A 19,549-nucleotide genomic window follows, 5' to 3' on the forward strand; every position below is an offset into this window, starting at 1 on the left:
TCATAAGTATGCTTAGTTTATGCATGCTTAATGAAAAGGATGTTATTTCTGTGCTGGAAACTAGCAATGCTATGTGCTATGAACACCTGCAGTTATACTGCCAAATGTAAAACTGCTTTAGGTCTTACTCTTAAATGAGTAATTCTGAATCAGAGCACTGCTTCTGGGCTTTAACTAGCCCAAAATATTTTTAAACAGCTATTCATATTTTTCATAAATAACACAACTTCCCTATTAAGAGTCAAGGAAAAATAATCTGTGCTATCTATTGGACTGGTTGAGCAACTTTTTGCTGAATCATATTATATGATGTTTAATCTCAACAGGCCTATGACTGGGAGTTCAGATAAATGTTCTTAGGTGACAGAGATTGGAGATAAATGCTTGCATTTGGTCAAGTGGAATAGCTGAAGGTTCTTCAGTATGGTCACAGTATAGTTTGTTTTGTTTCTTAGTTTTGCTTTTGTTTTTTAAGAGAATAATGCTTCCCTCCCCTATAGTGGTAGCTAGAAATCATCTTTCATGGGCTCCTAATTCTGTATAATGAACACCTTCAAATTCTCAGTGATAAAGAGATGGTGTCAAAACAGCAGAAAGCAAGCAGAGCATTCCAAACATCCACAAGCCAATACCCGCCACTGACTCCTAGGCAGCTTCTATCCGTCCTTACAAACTGCAAATAAAAACAAACTAACTGTACCAGTTCATTTTTACTAAATTGAAAAGATAAAAAAACAAGACATGCTGGCAAAGTTTCCACAAAATTAGAGCATTTCTCCATGGATGGTGGCACTGTAAATTCCCAAGGAGACTTTTAGGAAACAAAAGAGTTGTAAAGATATTCATACATTTGAATTAGTATTCCACTACTCTTATGAATTTAGTCTAAGAAAAAAATCAGAATATGCAATCATGGTTACTGAAAAATAAGCCACACCTCCACTCTACTATATTATACCATTTTACTTCTGGTGCTCTACTTTCAGATCCTGTGATCATCAGAGAAGATGCTAACTGTGGTCTATGCCTAACAAACTAATTTCTTATTGTGAAAATACAATTCAAGTTACCGTTCAACAATATTTATAGATTATGATGTCCTTGAACAAAATAAAATCCAGCTTAACGGTATCAAAATGTAAATATCAATGTGTAAAATGCAGCTGTTCAAAGGCTCCTTAATTACCATTTTCAAATCTACAAAATGATCAATCGCTACACAATATAATTTTGCATCTCTTGAGAAGTTCTGTGTAGAGGAATCAGTCCTACTGAACACACAACACAGTTTATTTTGTTACCAATGAAATGCCATTTGGGTTTGCAATTGGATCTGTTCAGTACTACCTGAAGTCAGAAAGATTCAAGTAATTTTCATTAGACTATAAAAAGGCAGAATTTAAAAGTTTCCAAACAGCCACATCCTTCTACCATGTTGAAGGTCTTCGGTGGTCACATGGATGATTCAGCAGATATCAAACCTATGACAAACCAAAATGTCCAGCAACTTTCTTCCCAACTCCACTCACTCTCGTGGTCAAAATCTTAGCTTTGCTGCAACTCACAAGATGCCATTTATGGAATGGAAATTTAAACCTCATACTCTGAAAACCTCCCTGTTTCCGAAAGTCTCTCCCTCCACTATGCCCACTTCGATCTTTCTCTCAACCTATACTTTGTATTCCTTCACCACAACATTCTCTTATCAATATTATCTATCCCTTGACCCTTTACTTTTCTTGTCAGCCTCCTCAACCCATCCCATCCCCCAAATAATAACTCATACTAAAGGAAACCATTGTCCACTTTGTCCGTGTTGTCCTGTGCTGCTGAGGAGTACCAATGCTTTCCAAACATAGTCAAATTTTTCAATATTGCCTAAAAGTTTTTCAAGGTCCAAAAAATCAGTTCTTTCTCATTCCCAGCAGGCTATATATTAAACCTTCTCCATAATCTCTCTGACCACAACCTCTTCCTTTGGTTTCTACAGGTATTCACACTTCCAACTTCTGGGAAGAAACAGAAGCCATTAGATATCAGCTCTATCAATTATTTCTCTAATCTACAAAATCGTTCGGCTTCTATACCCATCTTTTCCTCCTTCTCTGTAACATCAGAAGAGGTACTCATTCTCCTCATTTCTGCCACTTTTGGTCTGCACTGTATTTTCTCCAGTTTTCTCAGGGATCTTTCTTTATAGATTAACCTTTATAGACTAATCTTTTCAAATATATCCAACCCCTCCTTGATAAAGTCTGCAATAGAGGCATGCTTAGGACCCCGCGGGTAAGGGTGGTACATTTAATTGGCCTTGAGAGAATTTATGAGTGATACACAGAGATGCTGATGCCTACAGAATACCATAAATCTCAACTGGATAATTTGACAGCCTGTATGATGAGATTTGAGACTCCCTGGGAAATACATTCCTGAATGAAAGAGTAAAAAACAAGAGAAGGGATAACATGTCTATCACAGGCGATCGAAATTTTCTCCTTTCAGTTATGCATCAATTCATTTGTGTAAGTGTCACCCAGGAAGAGTAAGCCATCAATCAAAGATCAGTTTAGCCCAAATTAGTAGGCCAGTTACAAAGCCAACAGCAGGTGCCAATGGCAATGACAACCAAGACATTGTGTTTATCTAACAAGAAATTCGGGAATACAGAGAAATGTCCACTGGAACTGTGTTGTGTCTGCAGGCAAGCACAGGACATTGGTGCCTACAGGCATGTACCAAAGAGGGAGGAAAGGGTCTCAGAGCCTCTGAAGGTATCTCTCCCCTATTTCATAATTCCCCTTAGGGTTTGTCTGTCTCTCATTAAAACCAGTCAGGTAGGAAAGCCACAACATCAGAAATTAAATCAAGTTGGTTGACTTGGCTCACAAAGGAAGTGTGGACTTCCAGTCCAGGTCAAGGATTAAACCATCAATCAATGTTTGTGTCATAATATTTAAGACCCAAAAATGAGGAGAAAATAGTCATATTTACTATGAAAATAAATGACAATATGATCAAATCACCCACAATTAGGATTCAAAAGAGAAATGGTACCCACAAAATAAAGTTATTTCATGGTGTCCTTTGAAAATTGATTCTCTCAAATAAATATACAGCAACATAAATACAAGTTGCAAGTTACCAAACATTGATTTATTCCAATTTTCGAGGCTCTAATAAGTGAATGTGAGAATTTTAACCCTCTCACTTTTTACTATTAAATTAAGTGCCATCTTCTTTTATCTACAGAAAAAGGAAAATTGTAGCTAGCAAAACTGGAAAAGAAAACCACTTTAATAAACTTGAAAATTTCTTGGCTGAATTTGTTATTTGGAAAAATTTCAAAGTGTAAATAATGTTTAATGCCTTTAATTATTTTAATATTGTTAGGTTTAGGCCCTGGGCCCTTACCCTACCCACCCCCCCCATCCCAACCCTTTGGAATTCTGCAAGTTTGTGATAAAGCCACCATCATCCCCTGCCCTAGAAATTTTGCAGGTCCACAAAAAGCCACCACTCCCAGGAATCCTGGGAGTTTGCCATAATGTTTAAAATTTTAAACTTTCCTGCTCCCCAAGCACCACCCCCCCCCAAACCAGCCAATGGAAATCTGCCAACTACCCCCTTTCCAAAAAGTAGCTACTGAAAGACTGCAAACCTAAACCTGCCAGCCTCCACATCTCTGGACAAAGAACTTCCCGCCAATCATCCTTTATAAGCCCTACTGTTCCCTTGGCTTGGGGCTGTCGCCATTTTCTTAGGCTTCTGTACCCCTGCGCACAGCAGGACAATAAAACTCCTTTCATCTCCTCTCTCCTCTACTGAAAAACCTAACAAATATAGTAGCTACTTTTAAATCAAATAGAAAGAAGACCAGATTAAAACAATGGGACCATATTTCTGTTAAAAAAAAAAAAATTCAAAAATCTCTGTGTATTTTATTTTCTTCTCAAAAAAGGCAAATAAAAATGTTTTGTAGGGATAGGAAGAAATTTAGTAGGGTCAGAAGTGGCTTGCTGATGAGCTAAACCCCTCCTGCCTAGCTGTCAGAAAAATTTGTGAAGACCAAGGTTCTAAAAGACATTTCTTTCTAAGTAAGTCTTAGCTTAAGTTTTTTATTTCTCTTCCTATAATTCATTGAAGAAAGTCTTCATATGTCTCCTAAAATAATATCCTGAATTGATCCAGAAAAAGCCTATTTTATATGGTACTATAGTTTTCATTTACAAATCAACATATCTTTCTAATACTAGAAACTGTGAAATTTTATGTTTTACAATGATGGAATAAATTATAAAAATATATACTTAATTTTGACTTGGAAAGTATTTTGCCTGTGAAAATCTTGGCTGTCAGTCTGGTGACCAAGAAGTTAAAAGAAGAAATTAATATCTCCAGTGTGGTACTTAAAATTCTGAATCTAAATTCAATGGAAGAGAATACACATCTAAAATACACTGTTAGAATTTAATACTCTTAAAAGCTGGAAAAATTGGTATCATCAGAAACTCAGCTCAGTTAGAACTTCAGAAATATGAAAATAAAAATTACCAAGGTCATTCTAAAGTTCATCATTGAGCATTCTAAGGGAACTGAATGTTCCTATTTTGGTTCAAGTTTTAAGGTCATTGAGAGTTAACCAAAGAACCCCTTTTGCTTTGACCAATGACCATGGAAAACATTTCCAAAGTGCATTATTCTAGTTGGTGGCCCACTTCTATTATAAGGTAATCTTTCATTCATGATTGAAAAATTCAGAAAAAACAGTCCTTAAAGTCTGAATTCTTAGAAATCAACTCTTATTGTCAACTGAGTATGTTGATGTTGATGTTGATGCTACTGGAATTGATGTTTTTAAAAATTTCCTAAATAATATTCCAAATTACTTTAATTCCCATCCAATTCTTTTAAATTTATATATTTCAGCTACTAAACGATTTTCCCTATCCAAGCATCTAAAAATACAACAGGTGTGAAAAATAATATTGCTTGCAATTTGTGTATTTCAAGAGAAAGAAATAATCTTCTCTCCTTCCCTGTGAAGATCAGACTAATGAAGAATACCTTACTGATATTCATCGAAAAGGACACCTTTAGAGACTGAAATGGAGTGACAGGGCACAGTTTGGTGAAATTATGGGTATGACAGAGCAAGCATGAGACAATCATAGTAACTTCTCTAGTTTCCAGTACTCCTATACAATTTCATGACATGTGGGTTACGCTTTATTAAAAGACATTTAACATTTGCCTACAGAGAGATATCAGAGAATAACAGTATAGAATAATCAAGTCTATAGAAACACACACACACTGTATCCTACTATCTACCCTCTGACATAACCAGTATTCTGGTTTAGAATGGCATTTTTAAAACATGAAAACATAAGTGAGAACTAAGAGTAATATATTCACAACATTAAACAAGCAATGTCTAACTTTTCAACTTAAACAAAATTCCTAACATGTATATCTTTTGCACAAGACAATTAATAATAATAATAGTAATAATAATAATAATAGCTAGTATTGATTAAACAGCTATGATTTTTGAGGACTGTGGTGGTTTGGAGCTATATACCCCAGAAAAACATGTTCTTAAACTTAATCCGTTGTGGGTGTGAATCTATTGTAAGTAGGCTGTTTTGATGAGGTTACTTCAGTTAAGGTGTGGCCCACCTCAATCAGAATGGGCCTTAGTCCTATTACTGGAGTCCTTTATAAACAGAATGAAATTCAGACAGATAGAGAGGAAGCCACAGAAACAAAAAGCTGAAGGATAACAGAACACAGGAGAAGGGAGAGGCTCAGAAAGCTGACCTGGCAAAGTAAATGTAGATTTTTTGAGATGTGGCAAAATATATAGATTCTCAAATTTCCTTTCTTTTCCATAAAGGAAATTTCCGTACCTAACTTATAAGACCATTTCCTTAATGCCAAGTTTCCTTCAGATTTTATTGAAACAAACAAAAATAGAAAATCGTTATGGCCCATAATTTACTAAACTTTCGTGGTTCCAGCCCACTTTGAAATAAGTAGTGAAATAGCATTCGACTCATTATTGCCTCCACACAGTAAAAAGTTTTGCAAACTAGAACTTAAAGTCAAATAGTGTAATTATTTTCAAACGTATTCATCACACTGATATTAAAACAAAAGGCAACTCTTTTCCATGCTGATATATCCCAATAGAAGTTTTAAAATAATGTTAATAGTGCATAATTTAAATGCTTCTAGAAAGCACAAATATTTTCAAATTTTTACACAAGTTTTAATGTGGAAAAGGTAGTTTTAATGTAAACTTTTAAAAGAAATCATAAATAAAAGTGTATCAGGAATACAATAATGCACTGAAATAAAATACCTATAACATAAGTGCATAGGCATTAAAAACATAAGACAAGCCATACTTCATCATTTATAAACATCAACTTCTTTTGCTACCTCCATATGTTAAAAAAGCACAAAGGAATCAAATTCTTCTAATTGATGGGACAGTAGTTTCCATCATACCTTAATTAGTAAGCCTTGTCAAAGACGCCTACCTTTGTAATGGAAGTCTTTGGACATGTCTATGGGAGCCCGTTCTACTGCTGATCTCTTGTAGACAATGTGAATCCTTCCTTTTTCTTCCTCCATCTGCTTACCTCTCTCCAAGGGTTCGATGAAATACTCATCATTATCACTCTTTATCACTCCAGCCTAGAGAAAGCATAAAATATATTAATTTAAAAGAAATCCCCATCATGTTCAGCTCACAAATACATCTTTTTAAATGGCAATACAATTTTCAAAAATTAATGCTTTTCCTTCCCACAGTTTACTATTAATTTAAAATGGGTATGCTGTTATTAAGTATCAGTAATTAATATAAGTAAAAATTCATATAGTGTAGGAATAAAAGCTTCATATAAGATATTAATGAGAAATTAAGAAAAGCATTAATGTATACATTTCATCCTACAGAAATAAAATTCATTTGTATATTCTACTCAGTATTTTGTGTCTAAAAGAAATCTTCTGGGACATATACACTCAAGGAACAACTCTAATTTCCCTTAATAGCTCACCATGCGGCTGTCCATGTATGTCAAGTATTTTTTGAACTCATTTATATCTTCCCATGTCACTATGGAATGAGTTCAGTATTGCACTCAGTACATAAAATATTTCTGCCTTTAAACAGTCTCTCTTATGTTTCAGTGGAAACCCCACAATTCTAGTATTTATTAACTTGAACTAACACATATTTGTCCTATCATAATCTAACTTCATGATTTTATAAACTATTTTCTACTTCACATTTCATTCTTCCATCATTGTAAAGGTTATCCTTATATTTAAGTCTTTCCACCTCTCTATTTTATTGTCTTTTTCTGACTGTTTCAGCTTTTGTGTATTCAGAAAAGACCAAAGCAATGTGTAGGGCTATAGTGAAAGAGAGATGATGATTTCATCTAAAATTTGTTCTTTGAGGATCAAGTCCACATTATACCTGACAGTCAAATTGTTGCAACCCATACACTATTTTCAAGGTCATACATTAATATATAGTATTAACTTAAATATTAATACATTTATTTAAGAAAACAAAGGTGAAGTAGTAATGAGTTACTGAGGAAATTGTAATTATGGTGAACATATATATATCAGAATTAGAGGTAAGTCATATTGTTCTTCTGAGACCCTCAACTTATTCTGTATTTTCACATACACAATCCCTGGCTCTCACAGACAACAGGCATCAAAGGGGTTTCTTACCCCTTCTACGTGTTGGGATGATGTCTCTGCCAGTGTGGTGTCAGTCAACATAGAAAGGAAAGGTAGGTGCTGTGGTGGTTTGAAATCGTATGTCCCAGAAGAACATGTTCTTAACTCTAATCCATTCCTGTGGGTGTCAACCTACTGTAAGTAGGACCTTTTGATGAGGCTACTTCACTTAAAGTGTGACCCACCTCAATCAGGATGGACCTTACTCCTATTAGTGGAGTCCTTTATCAGTGGAATGAAACTCAGACAGAGAAAAAGCCACAGAGGGAACAGCGGGAAGCTGAAAACAATGGATCCCAGGAAAGGCCAGAAGAGGCTGCCATGTTCCTGGTCATGTGACAAACTAAGGTCCAAAGATAGCCAGCAGCCAGACCCAAACACCACAGTCTTTGGGAAAAAAGCATCACCTTGATGATGACTTGATTTGGACTTTTTCCCAGTATCAAACCATGAGCAAATAAATCCCCATTGTTTAACCTGACCCATTTCATGGTATTTGAGCAGCCTAGGAAACTAAAACAGGTGCCCCTTAACAAACAGCATACGTTTTCAGCAAATATGGCTCTAAATCTTTTCTGTTAATTTATCTGTCCCTTCCTTTCCATTCTCACTTCTACCATCATGTACCTCCATGCCCTCTTTCCCATTCACAGAGAATCCTTAGACGCGATAGTGTCTCCATGTGTCTTTTGCACCCACCTCGAGGTTGTGCACATACAAATAACCCTTGAACCTATGGGACAGTGTATGTCATGCTAGGAAAACATCACCACAGCTCTTGCACCATACTTAGTTTTTACCCTCTTGAACAAACTCCTAGCCTTAAGTGAACAATGAACTAGTGGACATTCAACAGTAAACTGCTGATCTTCCAGACACACACTGCAATGTTTGGGAATTCTTTGCTCATCTGGTCAATTACTTTTTCCCTACTTTCTACAGAATGGTTCCTACTGGCAATGGAGTCCTCTCCCTCTAGAAATGCAACTTTTAACATCTAATGCTTTTCAATTTCCATTTTAATCTCTTCAGCATTTTTACATGCTTACATCTCTTTTTACCAGTAATTTCTACAGTCACTGCTTTTGCCTTTGGCAGACATGGATGGATTAATAATGTTCATAAAACACACTCAAACTAAATATAAACAGTAAATAGAAAACAAATTAATGAATGGCATCATGGCTTTCTCTCAGAGCGTAGGTCCACTGATTTATATTTAAATACTGTATACAAGTTGAAGTTCATCAGCATGAGAGCATCAGTATTTCTTTATTCCAGTTTTTTTTTGGCCTCAAATCTATTCAGTTGCCATGTTCTATAAATTCGTGTACAGTCTTCTCCCCTCCTTCTATGTTTACTGCCACTTCCTTTGTCAGAGACCCCACTATTATGCATTTGGATTACAAAGACTGCTTCCAACTCTAGACTTTCCATGATCATAATGATTCTTCCAGATTAACTCTAGATAAAAACAGTGGCCACTAAAGCAGTCAGCAACTCTGAGCAATGGACAATGGCTATTGTGGTCACATAAAAGTGATAGGGATGGCAGTGAGGATTAGCCCACATCATCTACTGCAAACATTCAAATCCCAGGGCCCACAATAATACCTTTGCCACTAGACCAAAGTTAAGACAAGATTAAACACAATCAAATGTTTTCCTCAGAAGGCAATGAAAATTTAAGCCAGTTGAAGCAAATCAATGGCAAGGTAAGAGCCAGATCACATGACCTCCAATAGTTTCATGAACAGAAGAAAAATTTAATGAAAAAAGTATTATATAAGTGCACTCTATTAGCCACCATAGTAAATTAAAAATCTTAAAAGACATGGTTAATTTGCCTTCACTTGATTACACTTCGGTTAAATAAATCAAATACATGTGTAAAGGTATTCAATAAGACCTGCTATGGAAAATCCAGATAGCAGCATTATGGCAGTTGGGAGTCAAATCAAGTGAGTTTTTTTTTTCACCACAGCTACACTACACATAGCAAACCAACAGCAGGAACTGTTGATTGTACATCCAAAATTATCTAAAACCAATTTTAACTGTTAACACTGCCTCACAATTTCACAGAGCAGTGCAGCCAGAATTATCCTTTCAAACCATTGTACTTATGTAGGCAAAGTAGGATGTGGTAACAAATGTACCAAACATGTAAGGGCTCAAAACAACAGGTGCTTCTTTCTCACATAAAAGCTTATGTCTGTTTTAGGTCAGCCAGGAGGGGGTTCTACTCCACACACTAATGCAATCACTTTGCCATTTTAATACAGGCTGCCAAGGTTGCTCAGTCAGTCAGAAAGGGAAAACAGGATGAGAAACCCACATGGGACATTTTTATGAGTGAGGCCTAGTTGTGGTATTCTCCACTTCCACTTATTTCCATGTGACACAGTCACATGTCTCATAGTCAACTGCAAAGAGGACTGGGAAATATAACCTGGCCATATGCCCAGGGAGAAGAGACAAATGGATTTTGATGAACAGATGCAGTCTCAGTCTAAGGCAAATAAGATCGTGTAACTCCTTTTCTTATCATTCTTCACTTGCTTCCCATTGCACTTAAAACCACTCTCCTTAACCACAGCCTTAAAAGGCGCTGCAACATCCGGCTGTGCCTACCAACCTCAGGTAGTGCTGTTCTCAGCACACCATTATGCCCCAGTCTTAGGCACCTTTGTTTAGTTTTGTTTTTCCTTTGATATTCCCAACGTCTTTAAGGGCTCAGGCCTTTAAAATGTGGTTCACTCTGCTGAGAAGGCCCCTTCTCCCACATCATGCCACAATTCACTCAGCTGACTATTTTTCATTTTTAAGTCTCAGTTTAAATGTTACTTCTTTAGAAATGATACTCTGGTTCGCCCATCACCACATAAATTTGTACTCCCATCCAATTTAGGGCTCATCTTAGCCAAATATCCTGACTCCAAGCAATGTGTTCTTTCTCTAGTGGCCTTTAATACAAATCTCAGTTTTTTACTCAAATGTTATATTTATTATTCTCTGACTCCCTCACTGGATTGTCAGCAAAAACTTTTCTAACTTACTTTTGTAATCTTAAGCATCAGCACAATGTTGGCACGAAATATTTGTTCAAGAAATATTTTATGAATATGTAAATGAATGAATGAGATATGACAGAAGTAAAAAAAGACTTCTAGAGATTTGTGATGGTCTTTGAAAGATGGAAAAATCACCACACTGGTGAAGTGAGAGAAAGAGGCATTATAGGTGAGCCAATTCAGGCTTGAGCAAAGGTTCTAAAAAGTAAAATCCAAAAATATGGTTGGAGGACAGTGAGTAACCCTGTTGATGCAGAGAAGAGTCTGTGCAGAGCAGTTTTGGTAAACAGAGAAACGGAGAATTTAGGTTGCCTTAATACTGCAATGTAACATCATGTAGAAATGGAGAACACACCACCCCTTCCAAAAAAAAAAAAAAAAAAAAGAGTTGAGTAGAGTAGAACAAAGTGGTGTTTTAAGATTTATCTGGTGATGAAGGGCCAGGGAGAAGAAAGACTAGAAAATAAGCAAGCCAAACACAAATGTAATTATCCAGCTGACATCAGTGGCAATGGGCAGACAAAAGGAAAAAGAGAAAGAAAAAGGAATAAAGCCAAGAGTGATTACAAGGAAACAATAAATACTTGACACCTCGTAAAATGTAAGCTCTCTGCTCAAAACCTTCCAAAGGCTCCCCTTCCCAATAAGGTTAAAAACAAAGTCCTTACAAGAGCCACCTAGGACTTCTTTTGACCTTGACACTACCACATGCAGTTCCCCATTGTTAGGTTGTTCAGGAATCCACACAACGCAGCAGCGAGTCATGGTTTAAGAAACGAGTTTAAGGTTTATTAGAGGAAGAAAGCAGGTGGGAGCCATCAGAAAAGAAAGAAAGGAAAAATGGCTCCAGCCCTCTATCTGAGAGCAGCATTTTTTAAAGGAAAACCCATGTGGGGAGGGAAAGGTGTTGGGGAAGAAGGATATCTGCTGAGTGCATCCTGTGCCTCTATTGGGCAAGTGCCTATCAATTTCTAGGCTGACAGGTTGCTAGGATTTTGGCACATTATTCTTCTTAGAAAAGCAGCTGCTTTATCTATCTAAGGAGAGCAGGCCTTTTCAGTTGTTCGTCTTATAGACATATCTGACCTTGCTTTTACCCACCTTTTGGGGTTGGGGCGCCACTGTGGCTGGAACAGCCTTGAACAGCCTTCATTCTTTAGTTTATGGGGTACCTATTTTCGGTGAGATAAGCAGCAGGGCCCCTGGATCAGACATTCCTTTTATATCGACTCTGGGACCTCATCTCTTTTCTCTCCCCCTTGCTGCCCCCACTCCAGGCACAATGAGATCTTTGTTCATCCTTAAACACACCAGGCATGCCTCCTCCTTAGGGCTTTTGCACTGGCTGTTTCCTCTACTTGAAATCCACCCCCCCCCCCCCCCCAAAAAAATTGACAGGGCCTAACATTTGAGGGAGGGTGAGAGAAGAAATCAATGTAACAAATAGACAAGTGAAAATAAAACATCTTAGAAGGAAATAAAAAACAAAAGGCCAAAAGGATCATGGGTGGAAAACAGAGAAGAGTGTAATGAGCATCTAAAGAGCAGAGAGTTTTATCAAAGTAAAAGTAACTGCAACAAATAAGACCCGAGATGAAGACTGCGAGAAGAAATTAGATGAACAAAAGCATTTCATTAGAGCAGTATGCACTGAAAAGATATTACAAAGAATTAAGGAAAGTGTAGGCGGTGAAACCACATGTACTTCAGATCCTAGAATACTCTGGATTCTTCTGCTGCTCTTCCCACCACACTATTTGATTTTTCTCCCTCACTAGCTAACAAAAATGGAGTGACTATTTAAAAATGCCTGTGCTTTAAGGCAAGATCTCCCATTCATACTTAATAAGGGAAATGAGTCATAAGTACTAGTAGCAACGTATTGAAGTCTCTTTTATATGTCTAAGATACTCTTTACTCAGTCATGCATTGAATGAATGTTCTTAGAAGCTCAATTACCATGCATTGCCCATCCTAATATTAAATAAATCATACTCCCACTGAGGTCTCCATAGCTTTACTTCACAGGATACGTTTATTATCTACCACAAGGGAGTGACTTACAGGAATAAAACCCAATGTGTATAAAATTTTATAGTCTCAGACCATAGCATTCTAAGAACTATTATTATTTATAATGCTTCCAGAAATTTATAACTTTTAACTCAGAAATTAGAAACTAGAAATGTCACACGTAAGAAAACATATGATCCTAAGGGATTCTTTTTACACAGATGCAATCATTTTAATGCATCTTTAATGTTAATTAATTAACAGGATAACAAGATAATACTCTTTATGACAAAAGCCCTCCACATTTACCATTCTATAATCCCATGGAACAATACAGGAAATACTCTGTATTTCGCAAACTATTTTCCAAAATTTAACAGTTTAATTTTTAAAATATTATTATGTTTGGTAAAGCATTAAGTGTATTATATTAAACATATTTCATTATGCTTTGATTAAGTCTTCATACAGGTTCTTTGACAACATTTTGGAGGGGATATTTATAAAACAGTGATCTATGCTAAAAAGCCAGCTCGTAATTCCCCTAATTCCCTTCTCATCTGGTCAACTCTTCCAGCTACATCACTCTACTCAAACACTGCCAAGAATTCAGAATAAAGCCAAATAGCCCCTGAGCATGGAAATAGCTATCACAAAGGCCACAGTCCTTACTCACTAGGAGGGGTCCTCACAGCCATATTTAACACCCAATTCTAATAAACTAGGTTAGATGGTTTTCTAATTCTCATCAGACTGTAAATGGCAAACCAGAATAAGGGGTGTGGGATGCACGGAGTTTCAGATGAGATAATGTCTATGAGTGATCTTTGTGAACTATAAAACCCTGTAACAAATGTAAAACACTAGACTTTGTATGTCGATAAAAAAGAACATAGAAACCCAGAAAACATCAAATTATGTACAAATTAATTTATTTAAGATGAAAATCAGTTTAAATACATTTTATAAAGAGTTCCATCAAAAAACACTAATTTTGTTTGAAAATGTTGTGCTTGATATCCTAAAAACTTATGTTATGGAAACACCCCATTTTTAATGATGGCATTTAAATGTTGTTTTATTGCAGTTTTTCTAAAATCTGTGAAAGGAGAGTAAATCCAGATAGCCCTTTTGGGTATACCATGAAAAGCTTACCAAATATGTAATTACAATTACAATTAAATATCCATCATTCTGTGCTAAATTTTTTACTATCTTATATTAGGTCTTATCACAGACAATCAAAAATATGTTTTAAATTTCTAGAAGAGAGACAGAGAAAACTTTATAGATATGTGTGAATGTAAGAGAAAGAGAATAAATGTAAATATAATAATCAAGAAAGACTATCATTACACTTTAATGGTACAACTCCATTTTAGCCCTCTAAGTTTCAAGGGGAACATAGTTTAAGAATCAACATTTCAATGGATTGCTTCTTCAAACATTTATTCTATCAATATACCAAAAAGACATTTCCTGGTTCCTATTTTCCATCAGAATGGACATATGTTATATGAATACGGTTTCCAAACTTTTCCTGAATGGTATCCCCAGAATTTCTTAAGAGGAGGCACTGGAATGTGAGGCAATATGGTTGAGAAAGGGTGGAAGGTAGAGCGAGAGGGTACTGATTTGAAACTGCATTCAAAAACCCAAGGCATTATTTATTTATTTAAGTAGAAGTGCCTCGGGTTTTCGAATTGTGGTGCATTTGGATAACATTTACAGAGATTCAGGAGGAGCTAACACATCCCTTACCCATGCATCTGCAGTGCCATTGATTTCCATAAAGCTGCCTTTTATCCCAAAGCCAGAAGTAACTTTTACTTCTTTTGGATCCCCAGCAATTTATGTTAATATGGGACTTACCACTATGAACCTTTTATTAAAACTATTTGTCTTAATTGTGCTAGTGCCTGGAAATGAGATGCTTAATAAGACGTCAGCTGAACCCAAATATAAATCTGTTGTTTAATCAAATTTATATTTGGGTTCAGCTGGCATTTTATTCAATAATGATCCTTCTCAATCATTTCTGTATCTCAACAGCGTCTAACATAACCCCTATAAACTGATACATTCAGGTGTAATTGCAGAATCTCCTCCATGAAAGGGATTGGTTTCCCTTCCCCTCAGGTAGTTATATGGATGGAGTCCCAAATTTCCAAAAAAGATTATGCGCTCTTGACCCGCAATTAAATTAACTGCTAAAACAAATGGACCTAACGGTAATCAACATTAGACATCACCATTTCATTCCTTAATTCAACAGCATAGCCTCCAATCCTCTGCTGCTTGATTCTTATCAAAATATAGGTTGCAAGAAATAAAATTCTGGGAAGATTTCATGAAGACTAAAGGATTTGCTATCCATCTGGTCTTATTCCTCTAATTTTCCCTATTCTCCACTACCAATCCCTACCCCCCTATTAAGATAGGCCACAATTATTTGGGTCCCTCACTGGATTACTTTTATTCAGCTACACTAGAGTTTTAAAACATCAGCCAATGATGAAGGAGATACACAAAAAGAGTTCTAGGAAACTCGTTATTGTAATAATGGTATATTTGTTATTGAGGACCTTGCTGTCAATATCACACATTATTTACTATATAAGAATCCAGAGGAAAAAAGCCTCTCAGATTTTATACCAGGAACAGTTTTGTTTTACAAAAAAAAATGGTTCATTTTATTTTATAGACCACTGTAAATTACGTGACTAATAAAATGTCTGTGAGAAAACTCCGAGTCAAATTGTATCCTATCTTTACGACAATCTCGTGCCATGAATTTTGGATACTGACCTTTCCTTGGCCATTACTTTTCCTTGTCTCATTTTCTCTTCGTTTTCAATATCTTATTGTACATATGCATATAAACTGTCACACACCCTTTATCATATTGAAGGAGATAGGCACTTGTGGAATGAAAATATAAGTTCTGTCCTTTTAGCTAAAACTTAGACAACATTGTGGCTTAGGTAATCTAAAACAAAAAGGCATTTTATTCTGGAAATGTATAAATTATAGGATTAAAGGTATTAATAATGTTTAGCATTAGCCAATACTTTAAAAATAAATGGATGTTCCTAAAAAGGTTGAGGATGCATAAATTATCATCTTAGCAAAATCTGACAGTTCACAACCCTAAATCTTGCTTTTATTTAATTTGTAAGTAAAGTACAAGGATCACACAATTACAAGGATACAAAATTGTTTATTTTTAATTTGGGTATTTGATTCTATGTCACTGGGGGATTCCATCTATAATAATAAATTCACATATCCATGCTATAATCTCATTCATCTTGCAGGAGGCATATTTGAATCAAAACAGCATATTTTCTTTTATTTATTCCCTCTTATTCCTTTGTAAAACAAAAAGGAAATCAAATAAGCAAAAATAACACAACAAAATCTGAATTGAAACAGCCGTCCATTTTACTTCTTTCCAGTTTGATTTTTCCTAAAAATGACATTTGGAGGTTAAAAAGGAATCAGCCTTTATACTAGCTTTCTATTGCTGCTGTAAAAAAAATTACCTATGCCACAAATTGGTGGTTAAAAACAACTCAAATTTATATCTTACAGATCAAGTCTGACTGGCCTAAAATCACGGTGTCAGCAGGGCTGTGTTTTCTGGAGGCTCTAGAGGACAATGTGTTTCCCTGTCTTTTCCAGCTTCCAGAGTCTGCCTTCATTCCTTGGTTAGTGTCCCCTTCAAAGCCAGCAGTGGCAGGTAGAGACCTTCTCACATAGAACAAACTAATCTTTTTTTCTGCCTCCCTCTTCCAATTTTAAGGACCCTTGTAAGGACACTGAGCCCACCAAGATTATGCAGGATAATCTCCCTATGCTAAGGTCAGCAACAACCTTTATTCTATGTGCAACCTTAAATGCCCCTTGCCATATAACATAACATATTTACAGGCCCTAGGGATTAGAACAAGGACATCTTTGGGGGCTGTTATTGTGCCTACCACAATCCCCTTCTCTAAAGACTAGAAATTCCAAAAGATTTAATTTGTGTTAATAATGAAAACATGATATAGCACTGAAAAATAATGCAAAGATGTGCTGACATTACCAAATTTTTGTAATAAACTTAACAGGAATATAATTAAATGAGCCAATAGTTGTGCATCTTTCAACACAAGTGGCAGGGAAGATGCTTTGCAACATAGATTGAAAAATAATCACACCTCCGTTACCAGAATAGAACATAGCTGAGAGTCCATAGTGACCAGAAATATTCTATGAACCAATACAGGAAGTAGAAACGGGATATAGATTTTCCAAAAGAGGACTTTCCATGATTCTAAAGTTTCCTAACTCTAACTCATCATTTTCTTTTTCTACCATTCTTTTTGTCTCCCCAAATTTTACATTGTTAAAAAGAACTTATGATTTCTATGATAACCATGAATTGGAAAGTCACGGTCTGTGTTAGTAAGCAAACAACCCCTGGTTCGCATGCGAGGCTCTAAATTGCCTAGGGATGTGGAACACCCCATTTGACTCTTAGGGTCCTCGTTAGGTAGGCTTACTCAAACATTTACTAAACAGAAATACTATTTCAGTATTTGGTGCAGAGCAACTCTTCATTTTGTGGGATCTGTGCAAAAATCCATGACCACACCAACCATGGCATCCCTCATTCCCCATCTCAAGTCATTTTGACAATTTCCCAACACCCTGATTGGGAGTCAGTACTATTGCTATCAAACCCTCCTCCCCATTACCCAGCCACTCCAGAACCCATGGGTTCTTTGATCGTTCTTTGGCCACAGTCCTCCCAATTCTGAAAGCAGACTAATCTTAAAGTTTCAAGAACTTTCTATCTATGGGGTTTGAGAAATTCCACTGCATTTCCCTCTTGGTTGCCAAAGGCTTTTTTTCCTAGTTTGTGCTGCTGACAACTACAACAAAGTGATGGTGGCCCTTCCATTAAGCTGAATATGTTTTAGCCCCCAAGGTAGGCTTCACTGTCACTTGCCAAAGGAGATAATGTAGAACAGAGGTAAGCAGAAGCATGCATTAGTCAGTGTTCTCTGTTACATCGGACCAAGAAGCACAGGGGATGAGAATAAAGGAAACCAATCTGCAGCAGAAAACTAGAAAATTTATGATAAGGGAAGAAAACAGGGGAAAAAAGAAGAAAAATAGGAAGGGAAGGAAGGAAGGAAGGAAGGAGGGAAGGAAGGAAGGAGGGAAGGAAGGAAGGAAGGAAGGAAGGAGGGAAGGAAGGAGGGAAGGAAGGAAGGAGGGAAGGAAGGAAGGAGGGAAGGAAGGAGGGAAGGAAGGAAGGAGGGAAGGAAGGAAGGAGGGAAGGAAGGAAGGAGGGAAGGAAGGAAGGAAGGAAGGAGGGAAGGAAGGCTGGAGGGAAAGAAATGTTAGTCCAACATGAAAACATGAAATTCCCAGTGTCTTTGACTGTACAGTAAAAATCCCACAATAGACCCTTTCACATATCCTAGTATAGAAGTATAGATGTGCCTCAAGAGTCATGATAAATTTGTTGCTGAAAAACTATAAAGCAAGATAAAATATCCAAAAATGTCAAGACAGAAAACAGGTTTTTTCCTTTTGCAGAAGGAAGTAGAGAATTGAAAAACTGAAATTAGGCAATGCCTTTTGTGATTCAGAAGACTGTTTATTAATTGAACAACCTGGAAACAAATTATGTCAATATGGCTCATACATTGCTACTGTACTTGGTACAATTACAGAGGAAAAGAAGTGATGAAGAGGAAGGATATGAATGGGATTGAATTTGAACATGAATGGAGGGAGAGGTTGCCGCTAACCTAATATTTTGAAAGTCTTAATCATTAGTAAAATGCTTTTCATAACTTTGTCATATTCATGGTACATATTATTTTTAATCCATTTAAGAAAAACCTTAGATCCTTTTCATAAAGAGAATAAATCATTTCTAGTGAATATATTTTGGTTTTTCACGTTGGGTTTTCACGTTAAGGCATTTTACTGGGTCATGATGACTTTATAAGAATATACAAAAAGACCTCTAAGATTTAAATTAGATGACTTAAAGACCTGATAAAATCAAAGACTGTGGACATTAATTTTATTAACAGCATCAATTCAGCAAATCAATAAATCCTTTCTGATTAAGTGCTCAGCATTTCTTTATGATCTTGCCATTATAGTACCTAATCATAAGGCTTAAAAATAAGATAAACCTCCCTTGTCTTATACAGCATAAACGAGGAGCCCTAGCTTGGTTGACACGGGAACTGAGTTCTGGTCATAGCTTCCTTACCAACTAACAGGACTTTTGAAATGTCACTTAAGCTCTTTGGGACTCAGTTTCAAAACTCATAAAATGACAAGAATTTCACTAGAGAACCTCAAAGATTTCTTCTTTAATTATCCTATTATTTAAATTATATTCCAATTATCAGAGAATCTCCTAGGAAAGACATAAATTTGAAAAGCTGCTCCCTGTCAGTATCCCCAGATCCATGTATTCCCAAAATAAATAATTTGAAATATGATTATAAGACTAACACAATTAACTCATTAAGAAAGTAGGTTGCAAACTTTATGTGCCAAAGAATTTTGGTCCCAACCTCAGAGACTTTTCCATGTTTCAACTCCAGAGTCTGATTCAAAAGGACTGGGATAGGGATCAGAAATCTGCAATTTTCACAAGCACTTCAGACACT

The 19,549-nt window shown here is 36.2% G+C and overlaps 1 protein-coding gene across 1 annotated transcript in view; it reads right to left on the minus strand.

Moving 5' to 3' along the window:
- The window catches only part of ADAMTS3 (ADAM metallopeptidase with thrombospondin type 1 motif 3), a 298,466-nt gene that overhangs the window by 163,527 nt on the left and 115,390 nt on the right, over positions 1-19,549 (minus strand). The window contains exon 4 of the mRNA XM_037829948.1: positions 6,546-6,702. Within this exon, the coding sequence (XP_037685876.1) occupies positions 6,546-6,702 (157 nt within the window). The remainder of the gene's footprint in view (positions 1-6,545; positions 6,703-19,549) is intronic.

The sequence above is a fragment of the Choloepus didactylus genome, chromosome 3, assembly GCF_015220235.1.
Source record: "Choloepus didactylus isolate mChoDid1 chromosome 3, mChoDid1.pri, whole genome shotgun sequence".
Classification (NCBI taxonomy): domain Eukaryota; kingdom Metazoa; phylum Chordata; class Mammalia; order Pilosa; family Megalonychidae; genus Choloepus; species Choloepus didactylus.